The sequence below is a fragment of the Rhinichthys klamathensis genome, unplaced genomic scaffold (genome assembly GCF_029890125.1).
Source record: "Rhinichthys klamathensis goyatoka isolate OS25496 unplaced genomic scaffold, OSU_Roscu_1.1 h1tg000107l_1, whole genome shotgun sequence".
NCBI lineage: Eukaryota > Metazoa > Chordata > Actinopteri > Cypriniformes > Leuciscidae > Rhinichthys > Rhinichthys klamathensis.
This window is the reverse complement of record NW_026606645.1, coordinates 261,937-288,487: the sequence shown is the minus strand read 5'-3', so window position 1 is coordinate 288,487 and position 26,551 is coordinate 261,937. Positions and strand designations below refer to the sequence as shown.

The 26,551-nt window shown below is 36.1% G+C and overlaps 1 protein-coding gene across 5 annotated transcripts in view; it reads left to right on the top strand.

Annotated features, from left to right (window-relative positions):
• Positions 1 to 26,551, top strand: part of LOC130087288 (VPS10 domain-containing receptor SorCS1) — a 226,856-nt gene that overhangs the window by 198,056 nt on the left and 2,249 nt on the right. Inside the window, exons 13-26 of one of the 5 annotated variants that reach the window (XR_008807349.1) lie at positions 28 to 119; positions 382 to 489; positions 1,646 to 1,763; positions 4,716 to 4,849; positions 9,459 to 9,572; positions 10,757 to 10,928; positions 11,839 to 12,025; positions 15,832 to 15,968; positions 16,126 to 16,249; positions 16,825 to 16,937; positions 19,181 to 19,315; positions 21,480 to 21,579; positions 21,809 to 21,905; positions 25,418 to 25,580. Coding sequence is in view for 3 of the 5 variants with exons in the window: in XM_056253539.1 (XP_056109514.1) it covers positions 28 to 119; positions 382 to 489; positions 1,646 to 1,763; positions 4,716 to 4,849; positions 9,459 to 9,572; positions 10,757 to 10,928; positions 11,839 to 12,025; positions 15,832 to 15,968; positions 16,126 to 16,249; positions 16,825 to 16,937; positions 19,181 to 19,315; positions 21,480 to 21,579; positions 21,800 to 21,905; positions 25,414 to 25,580 (1,807 nt within the window). In the remaining 2 variants the exon portion in view is untranslated. Of the gene's footprint in view, positions 1 to 27; positions 120 to 381; positions 490 to 1,645; positions 1,764 to 4,715; positions 4,850 to 9,458; positions 9,573 to 10,756; positions 10,929 to 11,838; positions 12,026 to 15,831; positions 15,969 to 16,125; positions 16,250 to 16,824; positions 16,938 to 19,180; positions 19,316 to 21,479; positions 21,580 to 21,799; positions 21,906 to 25,413; positions 25,581 to 26,551 lie in introns of all 5 variants that reach the window. The other 4 variants (XR_008807348.1, XM_056253541.1, XM_056253539.1 and 1 more) reach the window with 4 other exon arrangements.

The window sequence follows — 26,551 nt, the reverse complement described above, 5'->3', positions numbered from 1 at the left end:
TTAACAGTTGAACTATGTCTGTTTCAGATATTTGACGAAGAGTACAGTGTTCTGCATCTGGACCAAGGCGGAGCTTTAGTAGCTATTAGACACACCCCTCTTCCCATCAGGCACCTCTGGTAATCCCACGCCAGTATCATTATTAATATGTCATGCATATGTGCATAAAAGATGAGTCAATGCAATTACACCAAGCTGAATCACATAATCATAGGAAGTGTGAACATTCTCATTAAACCCAGTAGACTGTGTAATACTTTTGTCTAGTAATCTAGATTAAATGTCGGAAAGGTGCAGTAAAGTTCTGTTTGAATTATTCGCAAGCTGTGTTGCAATCTTTTCTAAACTGTATCGTAGTTTCAGGTGTTGGTTTCTATGCAGGTTGAGCTTTGATGAGGGGAGAGTGTGGAACAAATACAGTTTCACTTCATCTCCCCTGTTTGTGGACGGGGTCTTGGGCGAACCAGGCGAGGAGACGCTCATTATGACGTACGTATTGTGAATATTCAGGACTAATACTTTTTGATTGTTCTGGAATGTGAAAATAGTGCTTGATGAAATATAGTTTATGTGATAAACAAATGTATAATTATTTTGTATATATAAATACACACACATGCATGTATATATTTAAGATTTTTTTATATATATAAATAAAATATTTATATTTATATATAATATAAATTATGTATAAATATATATATACAGTTTATACATGCAAATATTTCTTACATATATAAATGCATATGTGTGTATTTATACGGTATATAAAAAATAATTATACACAGCACACACACACATATTATGTAAACACAAACTTATATTTTGGATGCGATTAATCGTTGCCCAGCACTAAATATAATATAATATAATATAATATAATATAATATAATATAATATAATATAATATAATATAATATAATATAATATAATATAATATAATATAATATAATATAATATAATATAATATAATATAATATAATATAATATTTATTGTTAACAATAGTGAGTTTACATCTCACAATTGTAACTTTACATTATTTTACTTAAGACTTTAAATCCCACAACTTCTACTTTATTTTCTCATATTTGTGACATATATGTCACAGTGTGACTTTATTTCCTATTTTAAACGTTCCCAAAATGACCTGTTTTACTTCCACAAGAATAAATTGTAAGTGTTTAAAATGTGTACATATGAAATGCTTGACGATAAAAAATAAAGCAATGATAAATCAAGTGATATTTTCATAGACCTTCCAGTAACAAATCACCTATTTGAAAAGAGAAATCATTAAAACCATCGTGCCAGTGCTGATTTCGCATCACAATCCTCTGAATCCAGCTCAACCTAAAATTATTTTGAGTATTATTTCATGAAGTTTTTTCCCTTGTAGGATATTCCTAGATACTTTCTGCTGTCTTTCTGACAGGTCCTAAAAGTGTCACACTGTTCTTGAGTGTCAGACTCTCTCAATGTGAGTTTCAGACTTTTTGTTGACAGTTTGACGCAGGTTTCCACTGATGTGGAATGACTCGGATAACATTGCTACGCGTTTCCTTTCCCTGTCCGCTCTATGGTTCTAATCATTAGAGTCTGGATATGCCAGACATACAGTGGCTGAAGTTCTGCCTTTGTTTGCAGGATCTTCGGTCATGTCAGTCACCGCTCAGAATGGCAGCTGGTAAAGATAGACTTCAGGTCTATCTTTAACAGAAGATGCATAGAGTCTGACTATGTCCCGTGGGATTTACATGACCAGGTGAGAAATCATTTTATCATCTGGATATCCAATATAAATATTCGGTTACATCCTTGTTTCACACATTGTATATATCAGGTTTATTATCTTTCTTAGACTGGTGAATTTTTTTTAAGCATAAACCTTTTGTCAGATTTATAATTTAAAGCAAGATGACCATATTAATGGAAACAAAAAAAAATCTTTCATGTGGAGTTCATGTGATCTTTTAAAAGTTTGCAAGCTGGAAGGTGTGCATCATGCAACAGCAAAAAAAAAAAAAAAAACTTTAGATTTGATTAAAAACATTGCTCCAAGTTCCTTTGGTCTCCTTTGCGACAATCGCGCGGCCTCTTAACGAATCTTCCCATCTTAAAGGGATAAGAAACTTCACTGCCGTACCATGAGAGCAGCAGGCGTAATGATATGACGCAGTGCCTGAAAATAGGCTACCTTCCGTCAACACAATGGAACTATTTTCAGGCGCTGCGTCATATCATTACGCCTGCTGCACTCATGGTACGGCAGTAAAGTTTCTTGATTATTACGCAGGAATGAGAGTATAGTTCCTAGCCATATCAGCCTAGAAAATCGCAACTTTACATTTTCCGTCGGTCTTAGTGCATGATGTAACTACAAAAGAGTCAAGTTTTAAATAGGAAAAATATCGAAACTCTTTGGTCATTTTTTTTTTTTCCGAAATGCTAATGGTCTTGTCCACTTCAATGATGTATGCTAAGCTATGCTAAAAGTGGTACCGCCAGAACCGGAGATCGGCTGAATGGATTCAAAAACGGTAAAACTCAACAGTTTAACTCTGGGGGAGTTGTAAAATGAGCCTATTTCCAAAAAAAGTGGAGTATCCCTTTAATGTCATTGATGTCCTCAACTCACTTTCTATTCTGCATCTCAAGCCTTACATTTAAGGGAGCCCAGTAAAGTTTTGATCAGATACCTTTCTGCTTTGTCATGTCTTTCCACCGTAATAAACCCTCCGTTGAGTCCTAAAGATTTAGATCGAACTAAAGAGTGTGTCGCAATGGCTTCTTGTTGTTATGAGATTCATTTCTAACTGGTCCTGACAGGGTTCGCTGGGAAAAGTCAAGCCAGAAGCCTCCTCTCACAGGAGAATAAAATATGTACGTTTATTAGTTGTTAGGACATGGCAGTAGACTGGCCTACTTTAACCTCTGAAGCCTTCTGGTGTGTTCTCTGTTACAAACTCTGAGAAGCAGAAGTTGACGGAAGACTGAACAATGTCAAAAACCCAACTTTGGACATATACAGTAACACGCTGAGATGAGATGAAGACATTCATTGTCTGAACCGATGCAGTCGACCATCCTGTGCTGTTAGCGTTGTTTGCGCATCTCTGCACTGTTTAGTCTGATAAAAAAGAAGAAGACGTGACGAGCAATGAACCGCGTCTGTAAAACAAACCCGTATGTTGCGTTCGGGTCATTTTGATGGAGAGGATTTTATTTTTATTTTTCTATTTAATATTCAATAATATTATTGATCTGCCTTACGTAAGGTGGACGTTGACGCAATTTTCTTTTAGAGACAAACTTTGTTATATTGTTTTCATGTTATCACTGTGAAGCGCTTTGATACAATCTGTATTGTAAAAAGCGCTATATAAATAAAGGTGACTTTACTTGACTTTTTCCTGAAAGTGTTAGTTATTGTTATCGCATTGGACTAAAACTTACTGGCTTTCTCACACAGGGTATAACTATTTCCTTATATATATATATATATATAATTTTTTTTGTTGGCTGGTCATTTTTGACTGGGAACTCCATAAGTGTGGCTTTGTTCCATTTTGAACAAAATAAAAGCATTTCAAAACAAACTCCTGTTTAAACATTAAAACATTAATTTGCTTTCCATATTTTGTTGAATATTGACAAAATTATCCTGAAATAATGCTTTTTTTCACTCAAAAACTGAGGTGCATAAGCTAAATCACTTCCAAAAAGAAATACAAAACCTGTTTTAATTGTAAGAAAACAAGTTGACAAAAAAGATTGAATCCAATATTTGGTGACAATATATAACGAAGGATTTATTAGCTTTTTTTTTTTTTTTTACTGGGAACATGTTACAGGGTTTTCAAGGGTTAAATTTAACTACCACAAATATGGAAGGTTGTTTCCGCCAGGGAAAAGAAAAAGAAAAATATATTTTTTCTCTATCACACAATTCGGACTTTAAAACTCGCAAGCGTGAGTTTATATCTCACAATTCTGAGGGAAAAAAGTATGAATTTCAAGAAATAAAGTCAGAATTGCAAAAAAAAACCTCACACAATTGTACGTTTATATCCCACAATTCTGAGGGGAAAAAGTCAGAATTGCGAGAAATAAAGTTAGAATTGCAAAAAAAAATTCTCGCAATTGCAAGTTTATATCTCACAATATCTCACAATTCAGACTGTATAACTCTCACTCTCATTTGGGTGTTAATATCAAAGTTTTGAGGAAAAAAAAAGTCACAATTGCGAGAAATAATGTCAGAATTGCGAAATCGTTTAGATCCCACATTTCTGACTTATTTCTCTCTGAATTTCTAGTTTATATCTCACAATCCGGACTTTATAACCCGCAATTGCAAGTTTATGTCTCTTAATTCTGAGAAAAAAAGTCAAATTTCACAAATGCACATGAATGTCTTTATACCATACCCCTGAAACCTTTCACAAAATGAACTCTGCAGAGTTTGGATTTGAGATATAAAATATGGAACAATGAGTGGAATTTTTTTCTCTCTCTTTCCTATTTTCTCTCGTCTTCTTTCCAGTCTCTCTTTTTTTCTAAATTCAGGCTTCATTGTTATGAATTATTCATGTGAGAACTAAAATAAAAACCTGAATGATAACGCAATATGCCAATTTTATTGTAGAAAATATGTGTGTGTGTATGTGTAGGCATGTCCTGTATGTATATGTTATTGAAATATATGTTATTGTAGGGTGAACGCTGCCTCATGGGAGTCAAAAGAGTCTACCGAAAGCTGAAGGCCATAGCAAGGTGTGTTATGGGTAAAACCTACTCTGTCACGATGATTTCCGAGCCGTGTGACTGCACTGAGTCGGACTTTGAATGGTAAGCAAACAAATGTTTTTCTTCTAAGATTCAGACTAGCTAAATCATATTGAGCTGCTTTGCTGTCTACTGTCTAAGTCAGCTACTTCTAAGGGATCATAACTGTAATTAAACCTGACTGATTTGGAACACACTGCGCTTGGGGTTAGTAAAATAATAATAATAATAGTAAAAAAATATATTTTAATTCAACAAGGAGGACACATTAAACTGATCAAATATGACAGTAAAGACAATTACAGAGTTACAAAAGATTTCTATTTCAAATAAATTATCTTTTGCTAGTTTTATTAATTAAATAACCCTGAAAACCCCGTTTCCACAAAAAAATTCCACAATGATAATAAAAAGAAATGTTTCTTGAGCAGTAAATCAGCATTTTAGAATGATTTCTGAAGAATGTGATACTTCACTGAAGACATGTGACACTGAGGACTGGAGTAATAATGCTGATTATACTACAGGGGTGTTGAATGCTTGATTCTGATTGGTTGAGAAACGTTCTAAGGTGTGCAATTATTTTCAGGGAAACGCACGGCTAAAGTAGTTCCAGGCAGGTTTGACCGCATTACAGTTCCATATCACTTCGCGTAGTTAACTGTAATAACGGAAAATAGGATACAATTCATAACAAGAAAAACATGCAGCCACATTCGCTTGATCTGCAATTTTCGATGTCTAACTTCACAATCAATGGACACATGCAGTTTAATTTTAATAAATAAAGTATATAGCCCTATATAGTCAATAGAAAATTAAACTGAATAGGCCTATAAATAATTGATAGTCCTGCTGCACGGGTTTTCGTAATTATTGCAGATAATAGGCTATAACAAATTAATAATTATTGATAGGCCTATACTTGTTAATAGGACTTTGTGTTTCATTTATTACTGTCAATATTAGGAAAAAAACATGAACGAACTAATTAAAATGAATTTAATTAATTAATAAATAATAACATTGAAGCACATGCTTCTCTCTCTCTCTCTCTCTCTCTCTCTCTAATAACTGCATTAATAACTGCATAAAGCCGGGGACACACTTATTGTAAGGCCGGTTATGAATGTAATTTGATACTTTGTTATGATTGATCATGCCCAAACTCGTGTTCAGCGCGTTTAGTTTAAAATCTTCTGCAGTCGATGGAAACAGTCAGAGAATGTTTCAGCCAGTCGGTAAGTATAGCCGCGTTTCCACCGCAGGAACTTTCCCCAGGAACTAGGAACTTTGGGGTGGTACTCCGTGTGTTTACACTGCAGGAACCAGGGTCTAAATGAAGTTCCGGGTAAAAATTCCCCCCCCAGAAAGTCCCTGCTGGCGAGGTAGTACTTTTTCAGAGTTCAGGAACTTTCGGGGTGGGACTTGTGCGCTGAACATGCTGATTGGTTCTTTTACCTTGTTCTCTTTGCCGGATGGCGCGCGTTCGTCCCATCCATCTCACGGTCATGTCCGCTATAGCTGATAACAAACGTTGTCTACTTTTATATCTAGCATTACGAGCTTTCTGAAATGAATACGCTTTGGTATTAGTGTTCGTCTCTTTTCTGCCGTTTTGTTAATTACCTCCTTAGTAAACCAATAGATCGCACACAAAAGCAGCACAGCTTGAATCTCCTCAAAACTTAAAACTCAAAACAAGTACGCGCAGACTGGGAGGAGCAGTCGCACGCAGTTCAACGTCACCAGACTAATCTTCCCGGTACTTTAGTCCACGGTGTAAACGCAGTGAGCAATCGTTCTGGGGCAAAAAAAGTTCCTATGAAAAAAGTTCCTGGGACAAATAGTTCCTGGTAATTGCGGTGGAAACGCGGCTTATGTCCATCATTAGTCTCCTATCAGTGGCTCAAACCTCCGTTACTAACTCTAAAATGACCTTTTGAAATTAGCAACGGAGGCATGGGATTAGATGCGCAAGAAATTAGTCCTACATACAAGAGCGTTTTAATGACAAAAACTTCACAAACGTCTTGAAATACATAATTTGAACAATGTTTCGGGGTGTGGTAACTGTATTATAAGCGGAATAATTGACTTCAGGCCGTTGAATTATTAGAAAAATAATGCACACCTGAGGTGTAACGGCCACTCCGCTTCGCGTCGTGACCGCATTACCACCTCGGGTGTGCATTATTTTTCTAATAATTCAACGGCCTGTCGTCAATTATTCCTTACATATTCAGCTTTGCATCACAGGAATAAATTTTAAAATAGATTCAAATAAAAAAACTTATTTTAAACTGTAATAATATTTCACAATATTACTGTTTTTACTGTATTTTTTTTCTTCAAATAAATGCAGCCTTTGTAAGCAAAGGAAGAGACTTTCAAAAACCTTTCAAAAAATATGACTGAGTGACCCAAAACGTTTGAAAGTTAATACTTAAAGTCCCTGTAGTCAATAATTTTATCCCTTAAAACTCATCTTTGATCACCAAAATTACATATTTAAAAGTTGTTTCCTTGAAAAAAATGTCTTCATTGCTTAAAAAAGCTTGAATGTAACTCTACACCCATGCCTCATTTAGTATACGCGTTTCTATGAATATGCAAATTAGCCCCGCCTCCACTCACTCACACCAGCTCAGAGATCCACTCGTTGACGATCACACGTTGATCTGATTGGTTACAAGGTAGTTTGTGACGTCAGAAACACCAGCGATTTCAAACTGGGTTTTTGAGACTGTCTTTGGTTCACTGCAGTTTTAAGGAGAAAATACTCAGAAATGGTGCCGACTCATGAATTTACACATGGTTTGTCTTAAGGCATATTAAAAACGCCACATAGACATAAACAACATTAAAAGACTGATTTTCACCACAGGGGGACTTTAAATTAATCATTGCTGAGATCTCCATTAAGTCTCTGGAGCTATGAAAGAGAAATGTTGACCAATTTAAATTTAGCCAGTATTTTGCCAAAACTCACGCAAAACAGAATAAAGGAATAGTTGTGGCTAGTCCTCATCAGATTAGTATTGCAGAAGAGAAGATTTTTGCTACAGTAAGTGGAAACCGGTCAAGCTGCGTAAAAACAGCGATAGATGGAAATTGACGCGTTTCTTCTTGAAAATACATAGTCCCTCAGTGGTACTGTTCCATCTGTCACCACCACCCTTTCTTCTGTAGGATTTCACGCCTCACGCCTTGCAGCTTAAACCCTCCATTTGTATTCCTGACACTCCTCGTCGTCATGTAAATGTGGCCTCTCCCCTCATTTCCCCCTGAATTATCAAAGTTATTAATGTCGCTGTTCTGGAAAGTTCCAAATTTGCAGGCCCCTCGAGGCCGCGTGGAACAAAGTGTGAAGTTGTTAATCAGGGAGTGAAACGCTGTGCGTTTACCAACACAAGCTGGCCGTAGCTGTGGAACTTGTTGTGGTAATTAGTGTAATTTGTTTTCTTGATTGGGGTGTTGAGTTGCATTGTTGGACAAACAACTTTGGCTTTTGTTGTCTGACGGTTAGGTCTAAAAATGTAAAAAAATTTTTTTTGAAAATGTAGGTGTTAATTATTTTTGGATGGAAGTATTTTTCTTCTGCTGTCAAAGATTGCTATGCCGTTGAATTCAAACATATGTTCATTTTATCTCTAGATTATTAGTTATTAAATGTTGACATGAATAACAGATGCTAGTGCTTGAACTCTTGGCAAAAAAAAAAATGTATTCATTTGTCAAGAAAATTAATATAATATATATATTAGGGCTGTCAAATGATTAATCACGATTAATCACATCCAAAAATAAAAGTTTTTTTTACATAATATATGTGGGTTCACTGTGTATAATTATTTTGTATATATATATATAAATACACACACATGCATGTATATTTAAGAAAAAAATATCATTTATATATAAAATATTTATATTTATATATAATATAAATTATATATAAATCTATAGTATATACATGAAAATATTTCTTAAATATATACAAGCATGTGTGTGTATTTATATATATAAAATAATTATACACAGTGCACCCACATATATTATGTAAAAAAAACTTTTATTTTTGGATGTGATTAATCGTGATTAATCATTTGACAGCCCTAATATATATATAAATATATTATAATTAAAATATTTAGTCCATTTCAATCATTATAATGTAGGTACTAATATAACATGTACTAATACAGCTAATATAACTAATTCCCCATATTGGTGAAAAGTATTCAGTCTAATTAATCATAGGTGATTATCATTCTGACCTCTTGTATTAAATTCAATATTATTTCACATTATTAATACTATCTTTGAACAGAACAAAAAAGGCAGGACAAGTCATTGAGTAATGAAAGACAAATGTTATGATGGCCTTCTCCAGTAATGATGACTGAGAGACCAGTGGGATTTTATCTTAGCTGTTTGAGACCTGGGTTTAGTGACTGAAAGGTTGTAGGTTCATCACAATTGAGTCCTGATGATGATAGCACTTGAACCTGGGATCCTTCATGGGATCTTACAGTGCTAATTCTGCTAGTTGTTTGTAATAAAAGTGAGTTAAAATGGCCTATTAGTAATTAGAAGTCAATGATCCTAGAAACAATAAATGGAGGACTGATAGGTCCCAGTGTTCTTACCAAGTGTTGTTTTTTTACAGTGATTATGGTTTCGAGAGAAAGACTGATGGGAAATGTACTCCAGCATTCTGGTTCCCCCCCTCCTCCATGTCTCGGACCTGTACCACAGAGCACACGTTCCTCAACAGCACTGGGTGAGATCTTGGGAGACGCATGCATCTTACCATTTAAAGTGATTTACACATGCTGAACATGTTCCTGGATCAATAATGACTGGCTGATGGTCATGTTGTTCCAGGAATATGTCTAATTTGTTTTTATGTGAATTAATTTGTAATGCTTTTCTAATCAGACGCCACTTACATTGTATCTAGGAGCAGAAAATTATCAATTAGGGGTTATTTATATTTACGTAATTAGATAGTTAAAATATGTTCAGCATTAAACGGACGTTGTAGTAATTTTTTAGTCCCTATTGTTATGTATATCTGAGTAAAACAGCTTCTTGAACAAGCAAAAATGTAGGGCGGGACATGATTCTAGTCCTCAGGAACTGATTGGATGGTTGCGGTTTTCTATTGGTCGATCTTATGCGGGTGACAGGTTGATCCCGCCCTCTCGCCAGTAAACACGTCATCAGAGGAGAGAAGATTACAAGGGCACGTGAATTTAAAATAAAATAATGATGCGGACAAATACATGATTTATTATAAACACTGCAATATTCCATAAAAAATAAAATTGTCCGTTTTGATTTTTATAGTGAATTTAATTAATTTATAAAACTGCTCCAGTATTTTTCAATAAATATTTTTAATGTAATATATATAATATAGAAGCTGTATTACTAGCTTTTTTAACAACTCATAAATTGTTTATTATTGATGAAGAGCATATCTGTACATTTACAGTAGACATCTTGTATGTTTGTACCCAGTTGTGAGAATAAACATGACACAATATATATATATATATATATATATATACACATTTACAGTAGTCAACTTTTGAAGTGGATCAAAAAAGTTAATCAAAGTTGTCCTAAGAATTCAAAATTCATGTATAACTTTGATAGAAGGTTTTGATCCACTTCAAATGTTGACTGCTGTATGTGTGTGTATATATATATATATATATGTATATATATATATATATATATATATATATATGTGAAATAAAGTTTTTAGATTGCTAAGAAAGCTTGTGTGTGTGAGAGATTTTCAATTAAAAAAATTCACCATCTGTATTCTCAAATGATTTTCATGTGACTCATTAGACATTTTGTGTGTTTTCACTGTCAAAGATAAGCATTTCAGCGCTAATCGTTTTGAGAATAGGTTTTAATGGGAATGCGTTTTATGCGTATGTGTGTGTGCAGGTACAGAAAGGTGGTGTCTAACAACTGCACCGGTGGGGTGATGGAGCAGTACACGGCTCGTAGGCAGCTGTGCCCTAGACAGGCCCCTCGCGGCCTCCACTTAGTGACCAGCGAAGGGAAGCTAACAGCTACTCTGGCCAGCAACGTCACCTTACTTGTGTTCCTGGAGGAGGTACAGACAGATACAGTCTTCCCTGCACCGCTTTTCACTGACAAAATTATATTTTTCTTTTGCTGAAATATTTCAAATAGCATCTAACTCCTATAGCGCAAAGAAAACACAGATACTGTTATTTCCTCTGCCTTGAAATACTGTTTTCTATTTGAAAATATTTTGGGATACAAAGCTGAATTTGCAGCATCATTACTCCAGTCTTGAGTGTATCGTGATCCTTCAGAAATCATTCTAATATGCTGATTTGCTCCTCAAGAAATATTTTGAAACATGTTTAAAAACGGTCACGGTCCTGTTTAGGGTACATTTACACGACAACTATGTACTTGAAACTGAAAAGTCCTCCCCGTATAACAGTAAAAACACGGAAAGCCGGAAAATTCTGTCAATGGCGGGGAAAGAGTTAAATGCCCCCTTTTTTTCAATCTTACTGACTCCAAACTTTTGAACGGTTGTGTGTTTACTCCAATTAAACAATTTAAACTGACTTGTGAAGTTATATTGAATCTACTGATAACCCCCAAAGAACAGAGATAACCCTTGTCCTCACCATAAAGTAGGCATGTTTTATCTTTGAGATTTGAGAACTTCTTTGAGAGTGTTTTGTCTGCACAAGAGCAACGTTTTCCCATGGTAGATCTCCGCTCTGGGCAGAGAAGACGCCCTCCAAAGCAGATGAACTGACAGTTGAATGAATCGTACTCAGAGCTTTGGCAATGTCGTTGTCAGGAACAAGTTTTGCTTCCTGCCAAAAAAAAAACAAACAAAAAAAAACTCATATTACAGAAAGTACTCTAAATAAAGAACATTTGTGAGATTCACCAGCTAGACCAGCCCGGCTGTTTTTTTTTTGTTTTTGTTTTTTTCAGTCAGACTCGATGTTTCATGTTATTGCCTTTTTCCTCAGGGTGATGGATCTAAAACCAGCATCACGGTGGATTTCGGTGATGGAAACGCCTTCACCTACTCCAACGTGAGCTCTATTGAAGATGGCATTAAACACATCTACAAGAACGTGGGAATCTACCGAGTGTCAGCCACGGCGGAGAACAGTCTGGGCTCTGAAACTGTGCTCCTCTTCCTACACATTACATGTAAGCCAAGACGTGGGAGGGCGAGTAACACTATGCATAATACAGACAGCCATATCGTATTCCATTTTTATATCCTTAATGTATTTTAAAGACCTACCGGGTCTGAGCACTGTGAACTCATTTATGCTTTATTGACCAGAAAGATCTCATTTGGCCTCGGTCATATTGCACTCCACATTAAGCGATCTAGATTTCTAGCTCATAGTCTCTAACTGGACCACCAGATTAAAATCATCCCTCCTAGTTATTGCCGAGAGACACGTTGGTGTCCGATGAAGGTCTTGAGGACGCAAAGTACAGGTCTGATGAACTTTACTTAGTGTAACTTTTACAATTAGCAGCTAGGCTGGCTAACGTCAGACCACGTCTCATTGACTTTGAGACGTGGTCTGGGAACCACATGTTCATTTTCTCGTATTTGATGCGTGGTTTACGAATTCCCAGAGCCGTTTATTGGGTGCTACGAATGTCTATCAAATGCGCCTGTATGGAGCTCATAGCCAATCGTTTCAATTATACCAATGATGTAGAGCGAAAGAAATTAGACGAGGAAGAAGAGGATGGGTCAGAGATTTATTTGCGTTCTAACTACTTAGAACAATATCCAAGGCTGCATCGAAAGGTAGCTTTGCGTCTGCTGCCATGTTTGATCCATAGGTATAAACAAACTGCTCCGGTGTGTCGCATAGACGTCGTCATCGTCTTGCTGCTCCCTCCCCGTTCTGTGATTGGTCCCCTCGCTGAGGCGAAAGTTTGGTCCATGGTATCCAGACTGCCTAGCAGCGTGAATAAAATCGCGCTGCGCAAAGGCAATATGGGGAAACCCAGGCTAATTAGCAGCTGTAAAACTGTAGGGTTTAATTCTAAAACTAAAGACTTCATTCTTTTCAGTATGACAGATTTACTTTTACACAATGCACCAATTTTATGCGGCAGTATCAACAACACATTCTCATCCCAAGGCGTCATCTAACTGACACTTTTGACCATGCGTCAACATGCCGACGCACATGGTACCCCTTAAGCGTCAATATGAGACGCTCATCCTCGGGCGTCATCTAACTGACGCTTTTGACCATGCGTCTAAATCCGACGCACATGGCACCCTTTAGCGTCAGTTAGATGACGCTTCTGTTATGGGTAGGTTTAGGTCTGGGGTAGGGTTAGGGTTAGACCACTAGGAGGCGCGTCGCATATCGACGCTTAAGGGGTACCATGTGCGTCGGCATGTTGACGCATGGTCAAAAGCGTCAGTTAGATGACGCCTTGGGATGAGAACGGGCTGGTATCAACGCTAGTTCACGACCAATTCGTCCGAATTTGACGAGTGATTAAAAGATGGCTAATTCGTACGAATTCGTACGACCTCACTCGTACGACCTCACTCGTACGACCTCACTCGTACGAATTTGTACGATTTGTCTAAACCCACGTGATGGGTAGGTTTAGGGGCGGGGTCAGGGGTAGGTCATTCGTACGAATTCATACGAATTGGGCAACTCGTCAAATATGTACGATTTAGCAAAAATCTTACTAATTCGTACGAGTGAGGTCGTACGAATTGTTACGAATTAGCCATCTTTTAATCACTCGTCAAATTCGGACGAATTGGTCGTGAGATCGGGTTGGGCAGTATTGTAACTATTTACAATATATTTGTATAGGCTACAATGAGCACTTCTGAGGAAGATTTGGCAGTGTTTGTGGCATGTATTCTTAAAAAGATATTCAAGAGTTTCAATCAAGGACGTTTAGGGGTTTTATTGCAACTATTTGGAATATTTTATTCTAATTCTAATTGACATGTAGTTAAAAAAGATACTTGTAGTTATTGTTAGAATGTCTAAAGTGGACTATCCAAATAAAGTGTTACCGAATTAATTCATTGTTATTTTAGCTTGTTTAATATGGTTTGTTTAACAAATAGGGCATATAAAATGCTTAAGTGAGTGTATTTTGCCTCTATAATATATAGTTAAGACCATTATTGAACTCTAAAAGGTTTGAAAAGTCATCAAAAAGCATAATTTCGGATGTTCTTGCTCCTTAATGGTTTGAAGAAGAAGAAAAAGTGTGGTTGGTCATTTCACATGTTGGTCAAATGGCCTCCTCCTGTCTACGTGGGTGGTTCTTGGCCAGAATATGAATTAGACTTCATGCCGAAAATCGAACAAAGTACTCTATCCTGTTATGTAACAAAGTCTTGTACTAATGTTGGAAGCTGTTATTTTAGCACATTCTAAGAACAGATGGCCTGAGTTCTTGTATCTTTTATGTGTGTGTGTGTGTGTGTGTGTGTGGTTTCAGTCTGTGTTTGTGCTATAGGAAGCTCATCACATTTCAGCAATTATCTGAGCATCTTTATTGAAATTTCCAGCCTTTTTCTCATGTCCACCTACTCAGTGAACTTGCCACCCCCCGCTACATTCAGGCAGACAGATGCCTCCACACTGACATATTGATCAGGGAGACGAAATGCTTCCAATCTGTCAATCCTGCCGTGCCAGGCAAAGCAAATAGGGCCCTTGGTGCATGAGCTGAAATTCACTCGCAGATGGCTCTGTGTCCCTAAGAGAAGTATTTGTGAATGAATGAATATATGGTGGAATCATTAAGAGGATGTTTAGTTTGTGTTGTAACTTTGTATTCTTTTGTCTTTTTTTTTTTATTCATCTCATTCAATATAACTGTGTTTTTGAAACAAAAAACGCACTCCACCATAACTTGGCCACATATAATTATATGAGAATATATACACTAGCCTGTTCAAAAGTTTGGGGTTGGAAAGTGTTTTTTTTTTTTTGTAATGTTTTTGAAATAAGTCTCTTATGCTCACCAAGACTGCATTTACTTGATCATAAATATAGTAAAACAGTAATATTGTGAATTGTCATTTTAATTTAACTTTTCCCTGCCAGCATTTTATTTTTTAAAGCAGTCACCGCCAGCGTATTTGATCGTTTTCTCAAAAATGTCATGGCCCCCAGAATATTTAGTTGTGTGAATATCTGAATATGCAATATATCAAAAAGAAAAAACAGACCCTCTGCTTTCAAACAACAACAAAAGTTTTATTCTAGATTCATCCATTACTTTCTTATCGACACTTGAATGTGGGTTTCATAAAGAAAGCAATATGTTGAGCAAAAATCTGAGAAAATTGCGTTTTTGTCAAAGACTACATCCATATAATTCAGAACGATGACCAAAACATAGATGGAGTAGATCAAGTCCATCAACTTAGGTTGCACAGTCCTAGACCTCGTCCTGGGTCGATATTTCATTAAGTAACTTAAGGAAGTTTTGATTTATGCTGTTTAATGTTGATGATCGTGTTATTTTACATATGCATATGCTTACATATGATATATATTGTTTCTCCCTCTCGTTTTGATCAGGAGATTCAGTACTCTTTCAGGAGATGCGTAATAGCGCCCCCTACCATATAATAGTAAAAACACGGAAAGCTGGAAATTTCGGTCAATGGCGGGAAAATGATTAAAATATCATTATTATTATACATTTTAAAATACATTTTATTTGGAGACCATCAAAATAAAGAATTAGCAAATATTAAGCAGAGAGTAATAGTCTAATGACTGCTAGTTGACAGTCGAAGTGGTAGTCTATTGTTAGTCAAAGTGTTACCGAGTTTTGTCACTAAAACGAAACAAACGGGTTCTTTCATCTGTCTTTAACACAGCGGGTTTGAATATGATGAAGTGAACATGATTTGAGAACTAGCGAACACTGTTTCACTCTCTGGCTTAACTGACCTCACTTTTATTTTTATTTCTCTCTTGGAGCAGGTCATCTGGAATCTGTTCATCTCTCCGCCCCTTTTGTCGCTGTGAAAAATAAAGAAGTCAATCTGACGGTGGTTCTCTGGCCCAGCCAAGTGGGAACGGTCACCTATATCTGGTGGTTTGGGAATAATTCAGAGGTAAATTCTCCATGTGTCACTCACTGGACACCTGTGCATGACTCAGTCTGTGCGTGTTTTTGCCTCACCGCCTGCCATGTAAATAAAGTTGGCATCTTCAATGAGACTACGCTGACAGGGCATCCTCTTGAGAGTCTCTTTCACGCTGTATTCACAGCCCGTGATCACGCTGGAGGGGAGTGTGGCGTTCACGTTCTCTCGAGAGGGAATCAGTGTTGTCACTGTGCAGGTTTCCGCCGGGAATAACATCCTACAAGACAGGAAAACCGTCGCTGTCCATGGTGAGTTCGACTAAAAAGAGCAGTGTTTTTGTTAGTTGAAACAAAAACTAATTAAAAAAAAAATGTGTTTGGTAAGTGAAATAAAATAAAATATAAATATTAAATGTATATAACAGCACCTCCACAATATTACATTCATATATAATGGAAGTTAAGTCAACATAAAATCAAAATCATTTCAGAAATTCAATGGTGGATATTAGAAAACAATCTATTTTCAACATCACCAAGGTCTCCTCATTTTCAACCATGACCATCATGTAGAGAACCCATCATGTAGAGATCACTAAACACATTTTACAATGCAATTCATTCTTGATGCATAAAAAAAAAAAATTAAATAAAAAATCAGCCCCACGCCACATTTTTCTCATTGGATATCCTCCGAAATGCGTCATGGAAAAGTGAAGTCGAAATGAAATGCATTCACAACCCATTTCAAGCACTATATCACACAGTAAATTCACGTGTTGAAAACAAATGCTGCAACACAAGCCTCTCCAAAATGATTTGTGATTAAAAAAACACCTTATAATTATAAGAATATAAGACTTTTTGTTATATTCCAATAACAGAATACTTCAGATCTCATCTTCTTGCCTTTTCATCCAATCTGGATGATCACAACCCTGATGTGTCCGAATGGAGACTTGATGTGAGCCGAGTCATTAAAACCTCTATGGTGCAGGTGAGTTCAAACCATTTACCAAAAAAAAAAAAAAAATCTGGCATTAAAGAGTTCAATCTATAATGCTTCATTGTATATTTAATATAATACAGCATAAGCAAACAACCCTGAAATTACTTATACTGAAATTAACAACTCCGTGTCTGTTTTGCTTTGAAGTCCTCAGTGTATTTTAACAGATATACACTTGTATCTGTTTATTTATTTTCCTCGGAGGAAAGCCTATTTATTAATATTAATGCTCAGGTAAACATTTGGATAGAAAAGAAAACAATCTTTTTTCCTTTCTTTTGAACTGTGTCTCACCTAATGTCTTTTTGCATGCAGTTCGCATGAGTGTATGCAAGAATATTCATAATCTGAAACGTAGTGGCGTCTTCTAATGAAACAGACATTTCAGGCGGTGTTTTTTAAGATGTTTTGGGCATCACATGGGAGCATAAGGTCTTCACACAGAGTTCTGTTCCATAGACATTGCATTAGTCATGACATTACCACCAAAAACCAGTGATGAATATAGTAACAAAGTAGTTTTACTGTACTTAAGTACATTTTTTCAAGTATCAGAGTATTTTACTTCACTACATTACAAAGCATAATATCATACTTTTTACCACTACATTCCATAAAAACATATCGTTCCTCGTTATTTCAAAAGAAAGAAATCGCCACCCCCTCTGAGACGCAAGAGCGATGTCCGATTCGTGAACGAAAGTTGATTCTTTCATGTGAATCAGTTGAATTGGTTCATAAATGACATTGAACTATTCATTCGCAAATTGGATCCGATTGCAACTGTTTTTGAGTCAACAACTCACTGATTCAACGATGTGGTCTGAATGAGCGGACTAGAATAAATACATGGTTCATCATCAGTATATTTACTTTTATACATAAGTACTTTAAATATCAAGTACTTTTACTCAAGTAAAACTGAAATTGAGTACTTTTACTGGAGTAATATTTATGTTTACTCAAGTACTTGACCCGTGTACTTTGTTCACAAACTTTAGAGAATCTCAATTTAAAGTGCTATTTGGCCAATTTGAGTCTCAAAATATAGATTCCAGATATAAAAAGTGCAAAAATATAAGTGTAGTCAGGATCTTTGCTGGGTTTTCATGCTCCACACTTTGGTTGTGAAACATCAGCTTCTAGACTCGCCTTCACTGATGAAGTCACTGTCATCACCGTGACAGGAAAAACACAAATATTCAAACATATGGCATGACAGACTGAAATAATCATCAGTGTTCTCCCTCACGTACCCCGTGGCATTTTCAAGAAGCTGTTATAAGTGAACATTGGGACTTTCTTTATGAATGTTTATGGAATATGACACTTGAGAATAACGGTTCTCATGTGAGCCATATGCGTGTTCTGCTCCAATTGTTTATTGGTAATGTGTGGAATGAGTTTTGCACTGGCCATATGAACAGGAACGTGGTGGGCGTTGTGACCTTGCAATATGAACCATGAGGATTTTATATATTTATATTCTGTCTGAAACAGAAACAAAAATATTCATGTACCCTCATTTTGGTCCAAACCTGACTTAACTACAAGTTGGTGTGTGTGTGTGTGTGTGTGTGTGTGTGATAAAAAGGAGAAATACTGAATGCTGAACTGATTTGTTGCAAGAATGAGAACAAATTATGTATGACATCACTGTCAAATCGGCTCAACCCATATAGAAGACATGAGGGAGTAAATTATGCTGAATTTTTTTTTTTAACTAAACCTTTAAATGTATTGAAGCTGTAATTTACCTTAATGATAAATAGTACACTAAAATAAATAAGTAATAGTATTAATAATAATAATATTAAGTAAAAATTATTATTTTATGTTGTTATGGATTTGATTAGAAATACAGTAAAAACAGTAATATTGTGCAATATTATTACAATTTAAAATAACTGTTTTCTATTTGAATATATTGTAAAATGTAATTTATTCCTGTGATGTATTCAGCGTCACATGATCCTTCATAAATCATTCTAATATGCTGATTTTCTGCTCAAGAAACATTTATTATTATTATTGAAACCACTTTTTGAGGGTTATTGCAAGAATAGAAAGATCATAGAAAAGTATATTTACATTATTGAGGTTTCTGGACTGGGACCCCAAACATTAAAACTGTAAAGTCAATTGCACAAGAACATAAGAGTTAAAGGCCATGTCTTGTTTACCTCAGTTGGTTCTCGTGTTTCTCTAATCCTCTGTTTCTTGGTCTTCAGGCGACAGGAGTGAATCCTGAACAGCTGTTGGTCACTGTGTTGCCCGGACTTCCCACAGCGGCCGAGTTCTTCCTGTTACCAGACAAACAGCTGACAGAGGGCAAGCCAGACAAAACTGCTACTCATTTAGACCAGGTACTGGACATAAGCCTTACAGTATCTTACATTATGCATGATCTTCACACTCTGTCGTGAAACACTCAGCTAACGAATGTTTTGCTTTGCGTGTGTCTCTTGATCAGAAGAAAGAACATATTATCATCAGTCCTTTTTTTTTCTCTCAAATACGTTTTTAAGGATAGTGGATAAAATGGGAATCTTGACAAGAGTTTCTTAAGGTCTCCAGCAGATGTCAATGTTGGCTTGTTTAACACTTGATTAAACCCTTTTACTGGTTCACACTTACACCAGATTTTTCTTGTTCAGTTTTCTTCTAAAATTAAATAATTGGTATAAATACACTTTCATTTGCAACTTCTGAAAGTGTCTGTTAAAGTCCCCCTGTAGTCAATAATTGTATCCCTTAAAACCCATCTTTGATCACCATTTAAATGTTTGTTTTTTTCATTAAAAAAAGTGCATGTCTTAAAATAGCTTGAATGTAACTCTACACCCATGCCTCATTTAGTATACGTGGTTCTAATATACAAATTAGCCCCGCCTCCACTCACTCACACCAGCTCAGAGATCCACTCGTTGACGTGATTGGTTACAAGGTAGTCTGTGACAAATTTGCACATGGTTTGTCTTAAAGCATATTAAAAACGCATATTAAAAGCTTGATTTTCACCACAGGGGAACTTTAAAAGAGAATAAGTGGTTTCCTGATGTGGATGCCAAAGCTCAATGCGATTTTCTCATTTATTATCTTTCTCACCTGCGGTTGTGGGTTTCTTCTTTAGGTCATTGGTAATTTTGGCCATGCCCCATTTGGGCAAAATTGAGAACAGCCATTACTGAATACGAGAAGATGCATGGCTCATATCCTCCAAAATCACAATGCAGAGTCATCTGTATGTTTGAGGGCAGTGATTTCTCACCATACATACGGTAGAGAAGGTCATTAGTAATCCATCCACTAGATCATTCCGTTCTTATGGGCCAAAGATATTATATCACATATAAAAGAGGGATATCTGCATTATCCGTCTGTGCAGGGGTGCATTTTTTTTTTTTTCTCATCCAAACTTACCTTGAATATACAAAGGACCTTTCATAGCAGATCCTCATAAATCTCAATTCAAGGGTGGTATGTTCAAAGTATAATGTGTAGATAGCCTTATTAAAAAAGTATAATAGACTTACTGACCCTGGTACAATTCATAAAGAATGTAATTATTCATGGAATGGTCTAATTTTAAAAGGGTGAGGAATAAGGGAGACAGAAGGTGTGAGCGACAAAGAAATAAAGGAGCGCAGAAATAAGTCAGGAGTCATTTAGTAAATGAGACAGGTTTAATAAAGCTTGGGAAGAAAGGGTGAAAAAAGGGGCTCTTGGAACAGGAAGTGGTTTTGTGTGAGGTTTAACACCGTCATCACTGAACTCAAGATAAAGCTTAAGAATTGTTTATGAAACAAAGTGCAATTTGTGTCCTCAAAAAAAAAATTTGTTAAAAAAGTGTCTATCTATCTATCTCTGTCCATCCATCCATCCAATCTATCTGTAGGGAGTGATCTTAAATTCCTGTCAACCCCTTTACGATAATTATATTAACACTTAAACAGATTTTTCTTGTCTGACAGACAGTTTAAGAAAGGTACAGAAAATCCACACCAAAAAAATCAAACTTTAATTTGCACAATGTTTAAGAATTACCCTTTAAAAAACCCCTGGTCCGCCATAATCAAGCACAAAAACAACCAAGAAAGGGCTTCATTTTGGGAGGTAAATTGTGATCTGCTTTCAAGATTTATGCATACATAAAAGAGCCTGACAGTCAAGGGCTCTGTGTGTGTGTTTGAGGGAGAAGAGTGAGACGTTAGGCCTAAATGAGATCCCACCCATGTCATATATCTATATTTGTGAGTGAAGGTGATAGAGTTGATTTATGCTGAAATGTCTTTCCCAGTGTGATACCGGTACATGTAATACAAACATCACGCTTGTATGCCTCAACCTACAGTGCAATGCATCAGGACTCACAAACGGGGAAATCAAATACAGGGCACGAATATCTTATTTCAGGGTTACGTGATTGTTTATGTAATTTAATAACAGATTTGGATGTATAGTATGGCAGCGTTTTCTTATCCAACGTGGTGTGAATATGATTATGTGATGATATGATTTTCGTTTCAGCTCTCAGAACTGGTGCTCAGTGCTCTGAATCAGAATCTGGTTCGGTTCACACTCAGACCAGGAGTCCAGATCACGGTATACGCTGCTCACTTATCAGCAGGTAATGCATTGGAATCAAAGAGTGTTGTTTTCTAAATATGAACGAGGCAAGAAAGGAATAGTTCACCCAAAGATGAAAGTGATCATTGATAATGAGCAATTCTAATATGTCATTGGTTGTGAGAAATGAGTTTTGTGTCTGTTTATTAAAAGGAGGGTGGGGAGCATGCCAGACTGTGCACTGACAACAGCTCGTCTGCCTTATTTTCCCTTGTGTCTAGCGCCTCTAGTGGACACAAGCGAGAATCACAGCGGCTCAGCTATGCTCATGCTCCTCTCTGTGGTGGTGGTGGGTTTAGCAGTGTTCCTCATCTATAAATTCAAAAGGTATTGTTATCCATATTTAAAACCTCATCTTTAAATCATAGTGTATATGTTTGCTGTATTAATATGGTTAGCTTTTTTAATTTGTTAAATGTCTAGTGGAAAATAATCAAAATAAATGTGAAAATAACAAAGTTTGTGAAAGCTTGAAAGGCAAGTTATTTATAAAGTAGTAACAAAAAGTAGCTAACTGCATTGATGCTATTTGCAGAAATTTTAAAAGATAAAAGTATATTTTTAAATGGATAATTATCTGATGATATATTATATTTATTGATTTATCTTTATTTTTCAAACAGAAGTGGTATCAGCATTATGACAGCATTCAACAGCATTATTTACCTGAATATAATGTTTGTTCAGATTTCTTTCTTTTTGTTATATTCTAACGCTTTATTTTACAGTGTCCTTGTTACACGTTACATGTAGTTACTGTAGTAACTATGCATTTTGCATAATTACATGCAACTAACCCTAAACCAACCCCTTTTCCTAAACCTATAGAAAGTACATGTACACAAAAAGTTGCTTCCTTAAATTAAGTACAATCAACTTGAATTTGTAAGTCAGTTCAACTTAAATTACATCGAACTGCCGTTAAAAACATAGTTTAATTTTGTATAACTTATCAAAATAAGAAGCAATTTTCAACTTTTTTTTATTAGTTAAACCAATGTAAAAACACGTTGTCAAAACTTATTGATCATATAATTTATGACAGTGTATTATTTATTATTATATGAATTATTATTAATAAGTACTTGAATGTATAATTACACTGTAACACGGACACCTTTAAAAATAAAATGTAACCTATTCTAATTATTATAATAAATTATTATAATAATTCATATTTTTAAATTATTTTGTTTAATGCTAAAAAAAAAAGCCAAGCCGTTGTCTGCACAGGGAACACGAGGCAAATTGTTCTCATTCTCTCAGATCAGCAAGTTTAGGTGTTGTAGCTCAATTTAGCAAATCACTGAGCGGATATGTCGAGTGGTGATTCACCCTTTCCCTGTTGCAGAACCTTCATTCTTTTGTCCTAGCGCTCATAACAAATGAGAAATGTCAGTCAATGCACAGACATTATCAATATTTAGCCCTTTGAGTTTTTCAAGTTGACCTTTATGAAATGTTAAATGATTGCACCGTTTCCATCACCGGACTGAGAGAGAAAAGGGCACGAGAGGTCAATAAGACAAGATCTGGAGACAGGAGAGGGAGATAACAGAAGTGCCAAGGATTTTTCCGATGCTTTAATATTTTTTTGTATGCAACAAGCTGTCATTCAGTGACACTACAGCCACCGGTGACTCCCTGAAGGAACACGACGAACTTGTTAATCAGTTCACCCAAAACTAATGCTAAAAAACTGCTCTTATACAGTACAGAAAGCTCTGAATAGATGTTTAGAGCTACATGAGTGTGAGTAAATGGTGTCCGAATTTCCGTTTCATTGTGTGAACTGGTCCTTTAATGAGGGTGTTAGATCACATCTTAATGAGCTGTCCGTTTGTGTTGCGTTTCCTTCCTGCTAAATCCCTCTCCAGTTGGATTTTGCACAATAAATTTGCTTTTGAATCCTCTTAGGCAATGCCCTGTTAAAGCTCTATTCTGCTTTTTGCTTACGTGACGTTCTTCCCTCCGTAACGATGCAGACCAAGTCGGATGAAATCACCTCTCTAAAGGGCGGTCTTGATTTAACAGCTCAGTTCTAGCCCCTAAGTGAGACTTTTCACACAAAGGTCTTTTTTTTTCTTATTCCTGTGTCTTATTACAAATTTTTCCCTGAGACAGAGCCCAGATTGCGTTTTGTAAATGCAGTATACCGCATTCACAAACTATAAACACATGCTTCCTGTGATAAACGAACTGAATGATGTGAACTGCAAAGCTGATAATGTCAGGGCCGTCGGAAGGTTTGGAAAAGGTCCAGAAGGGCACATTATGAACCTTTTCAGCTTGCCTCGTGAATATTAATTAGGTAATGCTCGCCCAGTGAAAGATAAGCGTCTGCTGGCCACAGTAGATCACCTGCTGCGTTTTAATTCGCCTAGTTAAAAGTATGTACAGTACTGTTTTTGTGAAGAAAAAGTACATACTTTTGAGCAGAATAGTTGGCAAGCTTTGGGTCATAGGCCTACTACTTCGTTTAAACTGCCCTGTCAATCATCTTGTCACAGTTAAAATCCTCCACATTCAATTAAATTTAATGTCCTATCGTATCAGAGAGACATGTAGTAGCACGTGGATCTTTTATGTCTAAAACTCTCCTTATGCGTTTGCAGGTTAATGACCAAACGTATCTTTATAAAAGTTCACAATGTTGTTGCAGATGAAATATAATGTGGATAACATTGGATAAATACATTTTTGTCAGGTTAGATACTAATCACTCAAACCCCTTTATCTAAACCTAGTCAACCGTCGGTCTTGTACATCCGCCATGTTTGTAGTTTTTATTTTTTACACATTTTATCTATCGTTTGAAGTTCTAATCGAATCCTCATCCACAGTGCAATGGGTTTGGGACAATGTTAGAGTGTGCATGGATCTGCACTTCGGATTCTAACCGGAAAAAGTAGACCATCTGTGTATCTTTGGAATAATCATTTCAACATACTACTATTTAGGACACACTCATTCTGATTGTGAATACTATTTAGGACGGATAGTATGCGAATTATGACGCAGCAACCGTTTACAGCAACATTGTTTGTTTTTACTGTAGTCAAACTACTGTACATTTTAAAATTACTAGGCAGTTGGCAAATATCACTTTATAGTTATATATAGTATACAGTAGTGGTATACACTATATGTGTGTGTGTATAAAAACACTAATGTTCAAAATGTTTTCGAAAAATTTCTTTTATGCTCACCAAGGCTGCATTTATTTGATCGAAAATGCCGTATTATATTGTAAAATATTATTACAATTTTAAATAACTGTTTTCTATTTTAATATATTTTAAAATGTAATTTATTCCTGTCATGCAAAGCTGAATTTTCAGCATTATTATTAAGTCGTCAGTGTCACATGATCCTCCAGAAATCATTCTAATATGCTGATTTGCTGCTCAACAATGTTGAATTTGATTAATACAGCATTTGTTTAAAATATAAATCTTTTACAACATTATAAATGTATTTACTCTGTTTTGGTCAATTTAATTTAGTGGTTAAAAGTATTATTACAATTTTTTTTTTTTTTTTTTAATCGTACTGACCCCAAACTTTTTGAACAGTGGTGTTTATATTTAAATAATTAAGATGGATTAAACTTTTAACATAAAATTGTTAATTTCTAACTTAAAGATGAATAAATCATTCAAAAGTTGAGGATACATGTCGCCTTCAGTAATTATGGTTGCTTACCGCTTGATAATATATATATATATTTTCTCACCCTGTTTCCCTTTGGCTATCTTGTATAATAATAGCTTGTATAATATGTTGTAGCATCAAGGTTTGTTTGCCCGTGTCTCATTGTAAATCTTTCCTCAAGGAAGATCCCAGGCCTCCACATCTATGCAGCGATGCAGGACGAAAAAGAGCAAGAAATGATCCAGAGTCCAGTTTCTCCCACTGACAGCACACCCAGCTGCAGTTCTCAGAGAGAGCTGCTCACACCACTGGAACCTCTGGACACTGAGCCCAACACCCAGACCATCGGTGAGCACCTGCTGGACACCTCTGATGCGTTTCCATTTATCACATGCCACTCAGATTCTCTCTTGTACTGAACACATAGCTTGTATTCTTGAGAACAGCAGATACACTAAGGGCCCTATCATACTGCCGGCGCAGGGCCACACAACTAGTTTCAGCCTGACGCAGTTATCATTTTTACGTCCTGCGCCACGTTGTTTAAATAGCAAATGCCTCATGGGCTGCTGGTCTGAAAACGAGGTGTGTTCAGGCGCATTGTTGACGCATTGCTATTTTGAGGTAACTGAAATAGACTGCGCCATTGACCAACAAAAACCTCATCTAAAGTCAATGGCGCAGTATTTTTTTGTTATTTAAAGAGCGCATTAGTAATATGCGCCTATAAGCGGGTTCACAACACTTATTGCACACACAGCAGGGACACGCAGCAGCACACAAACTAGCCAAATATTACAAATAAAAAGATTACGATGCAAAATATTTATATTGTGTATATAAAGATATGGTGGAATCCGGCTTGTCCCGTTGATGGTCTGCTACGAGCTTTAACCTTGCGCACGAGCAGATCCGTTTCCTCGCTAGAGAAGTGTTACGCCATGGCGCGAGCGCAACTGGCTTTTAAAGGGAATGGGACATGAGACTCTGATTGGTTTATTGCACGTTACGTCCAAAACACACCCATTACTCATAAAGAGAATAGGGACAACCCTTTTAGACCATGCGCCGTGTGCGGCGACCATTTTTCCCGTCGTTAAACTAGCAAAAGTGGATTGGGACATGCCCTAAATGCGCTTGCGCCCTGCGCTTTAGACCATGCGCTTACAGGGTATCCGCGGGTCCTTAAAAAGTCTTAAAAAGTCTTAAATTAGATTTTAAATATTTATGGGCTTAAAAAGTCTTAAAAAGTCTTATTTTGACTTATGAAAGGTCTTAAATTTTCAATGGCAATTTGAGTTAGACATATCTAAATGTTT